At 52.4% G+C, this 10,616-nt stretch overlaps 1 protein-coding gene across 1 annotated transcript; it reads left to right on the forward strand.

The window, feature by feature from the left end:
* Positions 1-5,232: 5,232 nt before the first annotated feature.
* LOC121166330 (homeodomain-only protein) lies at positions 5,233-9,521 on the forward strand. The gene is made up of 2 exons (XM_040995474.1): positions 5,233-5,411; positions 8,724-9,521. The coding sequence occupies exons 1-2, from the start codon at positions 5,268-5,270 to the stop codon at positions 8,799-8,801; spliced, it is 222 nt and encodes a 73-aa protein (XP_040851408.1). The 5' UTR covers positions 5,233-5,267; the 3' UTR covers positions 8,802-9,521.
* Positions 9,522-10,616: the final 1,095 nt, after the last annotated feature.

Raw genomic sequence — 10,616 nt, forward strand, 5'->3', positions numbered from 1 at the left:
ATATCCATGCTTCTGACCTCTCCTGGTACTGCCCCTACCATTGTGGGCATCTAGGAGTGCAATGCATGGAAGATCTCGTTCTCCCTGTGTCTCATTCTCTCTCTCTCTCTCTTAACTCTGTCTTTCAAATGAATACATACTTTAAAAGTTTTTTAAATAACAGAGGAAGGGCAGGCGTACAGCCCAGTGGGTGGGATGTCAGTTGGAGTGTCCACTTTCCGTGTCCAAGTGACTGCACCCCCAGCTCTGGCTCCTGTCCCCAGCTTCCTGCCAGTCCTGTTCCCAGGAGGCAGCGGTGATGGCTCCAGTAGTTGGGGTTCCAGACTACTGGCTTTAGCCCAGCCCAGCCTGGCTGTTGTGGCGTTGGGAATAACAGCAGATTGGGAGCTCTGTATGCCAGTCTCTGCATCTCTCTGACTTTCAGAAAAATAAACTTTTAAAACATTTCTTTTGGGCTCAGCACAATGGCTCAATGACTAAATCCTCACCTTGCATGCGCCGGGACTCCATATGGGTGCTGACTCCTGTCCTGGCTGCTCCACTTCCCATCCAGCTCCCTGCTTATGAAAAGCAGTCGAGGACAGCCCAAAGCCTTGGAACCCTGTACCTGCATGTAGGAGACCCAGAAGAGGCTCCTGGCTTCAGATTGGCTCAGCCTCAGCCCTTGTGGCCATTTGGGGAGTGAATCAGCAGACAGAAGATCTCTCTCTTTCTCCTTCTCTGTAATTCTGCCTTTCCAATAAAAAGAAATCTTTTTTTTTTTTTTAAATTGCTTTTATACAGAGGAATGAAGAATGCAACCTGCAGGCTCATGTTTTTCTCGGAGGGGTCAGCAAGACCGTGGGGCTAGTGGAAAGATACAGGTGCTTTCCGTAGTCTTGGTGATGATGCTTTCATGCCTAAACGCGGTGGTGTTCACTGATGTCAGCTTCACGGATGTTTCATAACGTCCACATACATTACATGTGTCCTCTGGATACCTACCGACATGGGTGAGCACACGATGGACATGCCTGTCCTTCCTGAAGCGTTATTTGGTACCAATCATCCAACTGGGTCTGACCAAGGACATTTTCATTATTAAGAAGAAAATTTCTGATTTTGGAATTTAAAAATGCTTATGGAAAATCTGAGAGAGAAGTATAAAGAAGCTTTTTTTAAAAAAAAAAAACAGACTTGTTTGTTTATTTGAAAGGCAAGAATGGCTGGGAGAGACATCTTGCGCTGTTTGGTTTACTCCCCAGCTGCCCACCATGGCCACGGCTGCACCAGGCCAAAGCCGGGAGCCAGGAACTCCAGCTGGCTCTCCCATGTGGGTCAGGGACTCGCACTTGAGCCATCTTCTGCCGTCTTCTGCTGCTTTCCCAGACACATGCACAGGGGGCTGGACTGGAAGTGGAGTGGTGACAATGTGTTACAGGCAGCAGCTCTATCCACTGCACCTCAAACCGGCCCCCCCGAAAACAAACTTTTTAAGTGATCTGTCATCCTACAATACAGATGTAACCAATCCTAGAACTTTGTTATTTTGCCTTCCAATTGGAATTCATGTTGCCTTTTTTTTTTTTGTAGTTTTAAAATACGGTTTCCTGTCTGGAGTTGCAGTTTCGTTCCCTGAAGACAGCAGCATCTGCAACCTATTTGTTCTAATGTACGGCTTACTATTCTATTAGCAATGTTGTCTGCGTGAATGATGGCTTAGGTGTCAGCGTTTCCCGGAGCCTGCCACATCTTTCCCACCATAATGTTCCACTGAGGAAGAGGCAGAAGTTTGCCTTCTCATGCTGATCTCAATGCAGGAACAGATTTTAATGAGTTTGAAAAGGAGTTTATTTCTGAAAGCGTAAGAAAGCACCCCTTTATAAATCATAATTTAGCATTCTTAAGGCATTTCCTCACTCCTAACTTTGTATCCAAAAGATGAGTAAATAGCCTGATGTCTAAATCACTCATTTCAACATGTACTTTTCTTTTCCTTTTTTTTTTTAATTTATTACATTGCATTATGTGATACAGCTTTTTAGGTACTGGAATTCCCCCTCTCCTCCCCCAATCCTCCCCCCATGGTGGATTCCTCCACCTTGTTGCGTATCCACAGTTCAAGTTCAGTTGAGATTCCTTCCCTGTGAGCCTATACCTAGCATAGAGTCCAGCATCTCATCGTCCAGATAAGTTCAACAGCTTCTTGGGGAGACCCTCTCTGGTCCAAAGTTAGAGCCAACAAAGTAAAATCCCGGTCAGTTACAAGCCCCAACATAACATCAGCAACAATATACAATTTTGTGGAACTAATTGACATAGTATCGAGTAAGCAATATATTAAGATTAAATGCAAGTTCTTAACCTGTGACTACTTCGATGACATTTCAACAATTGAGGTGCGAGACAGTTTAGGAGGGGTGGTGTGCAGAGAAATTCTCAATACCTTGCTGAGGAGTGCTTAATCTTCGTGTCCTCCCTAGTGAAGTGTGTATGAGTTTATGCTGATCAGGCTTTCCTTTTTGTTCTCTGCCTATCTATTCTAACGTGTGTGTGTTTGGAGGGGGGGCTCTGGAGCAACCCCAATGGTCATTGCAGAGAGGGTGAGGACCCAAAGTTGGAACCAAACAAGGACTAGAGAAAGCTTCTCTCCCCAATTCCGAAGGAGGTTTACAGTTCTTCTGGCTCTGAGGACCACTCAGGGTTCCTGTCTGTGTTCCGATGGCCCTGGGTCCCACGATGAAGGGCTTGGGCTTCTTCCATCCCGTGTGGTAGGTCCAAGGGTGGGGGGGGATGTCCTCTGAGTTCTCGGCCTCCGAAGGCATTCCAGTTCCCCGTGGTCTCTTTGGCAGTTGGGATGCAGTCCTTGGTGCCCGTATTGTCAGTCCTTGGTGGGGATCCGGGAGTCTCCAGGGTTGGGACACAAGCCTCCTCCTGTTCACCTGCTCCACTCTGGGTGCCTCCCCTGCTCTGTGCATGTGACCACCTGTGAATAGGTTGCTAGGATCTCTTTTGATTCCCCCTGTATGTCTTTGTGTTTTTACTATTGTCTCATTCTGTTTTGAGTTTATTGTCTATAGGTTACCTGCCATGTTCCTGATAGGTTACACTACATGTCTTCCTCACACCTTCAAGGGGAATGGAAGACTTCCCTGCTCTCCCGCTCCATTTCTGAGTAGCACAAGGTTTTGACAGTATATTAGGTATTGCAATTTTTCACAGCACATGGTTAGAGACAGTATTAATTACAGGTTCATCTGAGGAAGATTAACTGTCATTGGGGATCGTTAGGATTGATTCACGTTCACAAAGCACTGAGGGTTCAGCATGGAGCTATCTAAGCAGCAATCAAAGAACCAGATTCCCAGAGCTCCCTGGCCGGGCGGCCAGCAGGCAAAGCCTAGCGCCAAATGGCGCGCTGGCCACCCGGGTGGCAGCTCACCACTTGCGCGTGGCATCCGCCGTGTGCGATCCAGGCATGAGACTTTGCTGAAAGCCCCGGGAGCTCTGGGCCACCATGCAGCAGCCGAGAGGTCATTCTCCCTGGCCCTCGTCCCCAATATGTACTTTTCAAAGCTGATTCCTTTACGACTGCCTCAACCTACTATTGGCTTGTGGGTTTAAGCAGTGTGCAATGTGGGGCACAGGGTCTGCCCACATTTACAGTTGAACCGGCAGGTGGGTCTCTCCCCTCGGGGGCTCCTGGTGCCTGATTGTGATTTGGGGAATCCGGGTAGGCCTAAGTACACTGCTTGTACTCTTAAGACTTTTAAGGGGTGGGGAACTCAGGCAGCGACAGTGGCCCCCTTCCCTGGTCTTTCAGGAAAATGAGCAGTGGGAGCAATGCTGGCTGCACAGCGTGGGTGCCCCCACACCTGTCACAGGACTGTCCATGCCCACTCAGAACAGCAGCAGGGCCCACCATGGCCTTCAGGAGGTTCTCAGCGTGTTCAGCGGGGCCTACAGAGCCTAATGGGGAGCGGGGTTGCTAGTTGCTCTCTCGGCAGCATGGAGCGAGTCAGACCTCCTGCACCTCATTCTCCCAGGGAGTGGAGGTCATTGCCAAGATTTCTTCCCGGCTCTGAGTTCTATGTCAGGAACACTGGGGTGGGCGTTGGGAGACCCACAGGAGTCATGTCAGGCCGCTCTGTCCCATGCAACCTCAGCATGGGTCCAGGAGGCCCAGCTACAGGCTCTTGCACAGGGAGCACTGCCCTCCCTAAAAACCACGTGATCCTAGGTGCCACAGCAAGTGACATGACAGTGGGCAGCCGCTTGGTGAGTGAACCCTAGGCACAAACCACAGCAGACCTATTCAGCATTGCTAAGCTCGATGGAGCTGCTGTGGCTGCATCAAGAAAACAATGTCACCTCCAGACACTCAGTCTGACCAAGTCCACAGCTGAGAGTAGCTTTTTCTCTTTTTAAGATTTATTTATTTTTATGGGAAGGGCAGATTTACAGAGAGGAGGAGAGACAGAGAGGAAGATCCTCCATCTGCTGATTCACTCCCCATGTGGCTGCAATGGCCGAGCTAAGCCAATCTGAAGCCAGGAGCTTCTTCTGTGTCTCTCACGTGGCTGCAGGGTCCCAAGGTCTTGGGCCACCCTCAACTGCTTTCCCAGGCTACATGCAGGGAGCTGGATGGGAAGTGGATCAGCCAGGACATGAACCTGTGCCCATAAGGGATCCCAGTGTGGGCAAGGTGAGCACTTAAGCGACTGAGCCATCACACCAAGCCCTGTCTTTACTTTTTATCTCTGTAACTCTGGCTTTCACGAAACATCTGTTAAAAACAAAAACAAAGAAAAAAAACAAAAGGTTATTCAGGTGGGAGAAATAGGTTTTCTTTTTATGGTACACATTTCCCATGAATTTCTGGAAGACACCTTTATACATGGATGGGGGGGGGGGGCACAGCTAAGTGGATGCATCTTTTAAATCTGTTTTTCTATGAACTTTTGGAAGCCGCAACCTTCACGTTGGGAAGTTAAGAATCGTCTCTACTTTTGCTTTTGTTTTGTTTTTAAACAGTCTACCAGTCGCTGTCATCCCTAATTAATCTTTCCCCTTGTCCACTTACATTGTCTTTATCGCGAGGGCATTTTGCTCAAAGCCCCGGCTTGGTCCTCTCCGCCCTGGGTGCCCGGGCAGTGGCACGGACGTTCCCCCCGCCCAGCCGGAGGCGCGCGGCGTGGCCAGGCAGTGCAGCCCCGCATGAGGGCGCGCCCGGAGCTCCGTGCTGCACGCCGCCGCGCTCACCGCTGCTCTCCCACAGTGCCGGGACCATGTCTGCCGAGTCCGCGAGCGGCCCCACGGAGGACCAGGTGGAGATCCTGGAATACAACTTCAACAAGGTCAACAAGCACCCGGACCCCACCACGCTGTGCCTCATCGCTGCCGAGGCTGGCCTATCGGAGGAGGAGACCCAGGTGAGCCGCCGCCCCCGCAGCCCAGACTGGCACCCGATCCTGGCATTGCCTTTTCCTGGGGTGTGGGGGAGTCGGGGTGGTCCAGGTCGTCCCCTGAGGTGGCTGCCCCCTCTCGCCTTCCCTTGTCCATCACTCCGGTCGGCAATGCCCCTTGGGACAGCCCCGATCCCCGCGAGCACCTGCCCACCTCATCCTCCCACGCTCCCTGCGGCCCCGGCCGGCTCTCTCGCCTCCTTCCCGGCCCGGGCTCAGGTCTGGCTCAGCATTCCGGGGCACCTTGCCCTGGGATGGGAAGCCCCCATAGGCCCCAATCCTCGGGTCCTGGCCAAGCAGGAAAGTGAGGAGTGTGTGGTCAGGGGCTTGGGCGGCAGGGGACCCGGTGCGCTCGTTCGCCTTCCCTTTCGCGCGCATTCTTCTTCCCCTCTGGAGTCCTTCTCCTTCAGGTCTGCTGACGCCGGCGCTGCTTCGCTGGACTTGACAGCTTAGTGCCGGACTTCTGGATCAGCTTGTTAAAAGCTTCCACATTACCCCACAGGCGCCTGAGGGTTCAGAAAGCAACCCCGACCCTGCTTAGTGTTAGCTCCACGTGCAGAGCGTTTTTCCCCCCTCTTTCATGTCTAAATCCGTACTCTGCTTTTTTCCACTGATGGTGGAAAGACCACAGATGACGCACAGCTTGGAAGGGATTTAGCTTGCGTCCTCCCGCTGGAACTGGGAGCAGTGCACACCTCCAGTTCCTCTAAGGAGCCAGCTCCCCATGCCACAGAGTCCTCCCCTCCAGGCACCCAGCTTGGTAGAGGCTGCAGGTTTGGGTTCCAGAGGATGCTAGAATGGAGAGACCCTGAGGCACTTTGGAGAACTTGTGGTAGGTAATCCTCCCACTCACAGGTCCCAAAGAAGGCTCACAGGTCCATTTTTAGCAAGCCTAAGGGCTTGTCTGATCAACCAGGAACCAGGACTTAATGGAGGGTGTCTGGCTGTAACCCGAGTCAGGCAGCTCGGGTTTCCTGCAACCCCTGCCACCTTTCTGCCAAGAGGAACCACGCTGCTGAGGCAGCTCAGATCTGGATAAGCAGCCAGCAACCCCGGGGGCCCCACTCCTCTTGCACCTCTGAGCCTCTGTGCCCTTCCCAGTACTGCAGAGCAATCACGTCGACCTTGGCAGTGACCTGGGCTTGCCAAGCCTTGTACCAGGCACCAGCCACCTATCAGATCATGCTCCTGCCCTCCCCCACCACCCATGGTGCAGGTGAAGAGGAGGGCCAGAAAGGGGCTGCAGCTGGCCAGAGCCCTCAGCTGGGACCTGACCCTGGCAGGCTGGCTTTATGCCACAGAAGGTGGGCAGAGGAAGGCTCCCCGTGGGTGCTGGGTGTCAACAGCAGCCATTGCTGCCTGTGTCCACCTTCCGGGTACTCTCCCTGCTATTAGGGACGGACCACCTGCTGCTTCCAGTGAGTGGGGAGGCCCACCCAGCTCCCCAGCCCTTCTTCCGTTTCCCCCATCCCCCCATTGTCAGATTCACCAGAGGGAGCCAAGGTCCCCACAGCACCAGGTGGTGTGGGGTGAGTCGGCCTCTTCACAGCCTCCCCGCACCCTCACCCCACCCCGCCCCACCCAGCTTCCTCTTCCTGTCCCACAGCCAACAGTCTTTTCCTCCCTCCTGTGGCCTGGCCTAGGCCAACCCTTTTGCCTTCCTGCAGAGTTCTTCATGGAAGCATGAGGAACCCAGAGCCCCAGCCTTCCTGGGGGCCCCAGGCCACCTGCCCGGTGTCCCACCTCCTACCCTTCCCACCTCTACCACCACCAGTGTGTGTGTGTGTGTGTGTGTGTGTGTGTGTGTGTGTGTGTGTGTGCACGTGTCCTCTTCCATCTTCTCCAACATCTGTACTTGCAGAAGTGTCTTTCGGAGAGAAAAGTTCAGGCCATCAGGAAACTGTTTGGGTTCCAAGCAGGTCCTAGAGGAACCCTATAAGCAAATCCACAAGGACCAGAGTTGGAGGGGAGGCATCAGTTCCTAACCTGTAGGGACCCCTGTGCAGGCAGAGGGCTCCCCAAAGCCAGATATCTTGCACTCCAGGGCCGGGTCTTTCTCCTCCCCTTCCTCCAGCATGGATCACCGCGTGGCTGCCTCCCTGGGGGCGGCAGGGGGACAGGGCTCTGTGCCAGGTTTGCGGAAATTTGCGCCCTCCGGGATCCCAGTGCAGATTGATGTGTCTTCTATGTAAATGAAGTGACATCTTGTAGAGACAGCAGCCCCGTCAGTGTTAGGAGCCACTGAGAAAGTCTTTCATCTCTGGGGAGCTTGGGGTGATTCAGTGTTTTCTGTTCTCTCTCACACACAGCGCAAGCCCAGTGCGGCTGGCACTGGTTCTTAGGGAAGTTTCCAGTAATTTTTTTATCTCCACTTGGTGTCCTGGGCTGGTTCCCAGCACCCCGGTGATTTTCATTGCTGGCTGTTGTGTCAGCGGAATAAAGAACTGTGACAGTGCCCCCTTGTCAAGAATGAAGTGTGGGATACCCGAGACAAGGAAGGGAACACGGGTCGCTTTGCCCCAGCCCCCGCTCCTCCCGGGATCTCATTATCATCTGTTGGCTGCTCCGTGGACATAAATCCCCATCAGCGGGCCAGGGTAACGAGGCATTCCTTTAGAGGCAAACAGGAGACAGAGGTCTTTCCCAGGCGGGGAGGTGGTACTGAGAAGTCAAGCATAAAGCCAGGTGGACAACTGGGGTTGAGGGGCGTGAGGAGGCTGCACCCCCAGATTATGAATGCTTTCCTTGGGCGGCAGCTGGTTTGTGAAATGACCATGTATGTGCTTGCCTTCAGAAGAAAATTGAGCTTTTCTCAACTCTTGTTCCCCCACCCCAGCTCGCCCGTGTAGACAGATCTGTGCTGCAGCCCTTGTCCGCAGCACTCCCCCCACATTCCACTGCGCTACCGAGTGGAAAGACACATGGGTGGCTCTTGTGAATGGGGCCAGCTCCAGGATTCAATTAGTCCTTCAAACACTTCTATTTATTCAGCTCTCATGGCTAGAGAGGATCCTATTCAATTAGACCTGTGCTGCCTGGAACCCCCTAGGGAGCCACCTCATGAGCAAAACTGGAAATGAGAGAGAGAGACAAAGAGGCCATTAGATTAAAGATACAGATTGAGCTCAGAAACTGGCATGTGCCAAGGTCCTGAGACAGGCAGTGGTCTCCATGGATATATCATGGTTCTCTGCCCATCCAGCTGTGCTGCCTTTTAGAAGGGAATGGCCATTCCCAGTTTTCACACTTTTTTAAATTATTATTATTTTTCTCTTGCAGAAATGGTTTAAGCAGCGCCTAGCCCAGTGGCGGCAATCAGAAGGCCTACCCTCTGAGTGCAGATCCGTGACGGACTGAGCAGATGTCGGCGGGCCCCAGGCAGCCTCCGGCCTTCTGGCATGAAGACCGGGTGCCCCCATCCCACTGGCTTCAGCAGGCTGCTTTGGTTTTGCAGTGTAGCGCCGTGTGTCCGCGGTTAACCGTCTTGCTATTTAACAACCGTGTCGTGTGTGTGCGTCGTGTACAGAACTAGAAAAGTGTGTCCTGGGAGGCAAAGTACAAACCTCCCGTGGGAAGCTTGGCTTAGCTGGGGAAGCAGTGTGTGTTGTGTGGCCTGAAGGTCGTGCACAAAACAGGTGCGAGTGGGTGGGGTGGGGGCACCTGCATTTCCTCTTGACCTTCACCTCCATTTGCCCTCTCTTGGAGTCATCCCGGCCTCTGATGGAAGGGCAACATGGCAGGGCCGGGAAATAGTTCCTGCTGAGCCTGCTGTCTCTGTCATCTTCCCGATGTTCCATTTCCTAGCTGACTGGGTGAGCATGCATGGGACTGAGTGACTCAGGTCCCATCCGATGGACTGTTGGCTGATACCTGCATGAACTTGGAAAGAACCCAGCCAGGCTAGAAGGCAGACATTCTAACTGGGGAGAAACAGTCGCAAAAAAAAGTCTAAAAACAGGCTTCCACGTATCTTATTTAAATGCATTTGTGAAGTATATTTTGCTAAATATAACAAACTGCTCTTTTTTTTCATTTCTACCATGACAAATCTAAATAAAACTAACCTTTTGTGGAAAATGCATAGAGGGTGTCTTCTGTGCATTTTTGCCCAGGTAGTGAGCTTTTCAGACACGCAGAGGCGGAGATGGCTGGTGGAGGAAGAGGCTGGCCCTGGGCCGGCTGCCTTGGAATCTCCAACATCCAGCCACAAGCACTGGGCCACAGTCTGTGTGCTGTTTGTGCACACATGAGGGTTATCTTAACAATAAATTATTAAGATCTATTTTACTTGGAAAAATTACAAAGAGAGAGAGATGGAGACACAGATAAGCAGTCATAATGACCAGAGCTTGGACTGACCCCTCAACTGAGAGTCAGGGGTTTCTGGGTCTCCCATGTAGATGCTGGACCCCAAGGCCTTGGGCCATCTTCTACTGCTTTCCCAGGCAACTGGATCAGAAGTGGAGTGGCCAGGACTTGAACTGGTGCCCATATGGGATGCTGGCATCACAGGAAAAGGAGGATTAGCTTGTGACTCAAGCCTTTGAAACATTTTGACCTTTGCTGTTGCAAGGATGCTGTGGCCAATCTATAACCATCCGGATCACAGCACATATGACCCCTTACCAATGTATCAGCTAGGATGGTATTTGATGGCAAGGACAGTAGCTTGGTTGCAATGGACTAACCAAGTAGAGTTGTTTGTGGTTGTTACAGCAGACATCAGCAGGGGAGGCATCTTGGGACTTTGAAGTGGCTCCCTAGCATTGTTAAAGACCTAGGGCCATTCATCTTTCCACGCCGCTCATGAGGTGGATGCTTGGACATTTGGTCTACATTCCAGAGAGAATGGCACGAGCCAAGCACAAACACCAACCAAGACTCTCCCTTTCAGGTTTATTGGAAGCCCCTACATCAGCACCTTCAACCTACGTTTGTGGCCGAAGCTGTTCCCACAGTGACCGCCCCCCACCTGCCAGGGAGTCTGGAAAAGGGAGTGCTTGCACTTAAGCAAAATTAAGGCTCTGTTGGCAAGAAAGATGGGAGAATGGCTAAAGAAAGGCCCCCTCCCCTGCTGTGTTGTCCAGTCCAGCCAGGCCAGGCAAATACTGGTGGCAGCTTCTCAGCCCTTCCTTACGCCGTGGCCCAGCCTCTCCAGTTCTTTAAACACGA

This window comes from Ochotona curzoniae, unplaced genomic scaffold, assembly GCF_017591425.1.
Source record: "Ochotona curzoniae isolate NIBS_2020 unplaced genomic scaffold, NIBS_Ocur_1.0 patch125, whole genome shotgun sequence".
NCBI lineage: Eukaryota > Metazoa > Chordata > Mammalia > Lagomorpha > Ochotonidae > Ochotona > Ochotona curzoniae.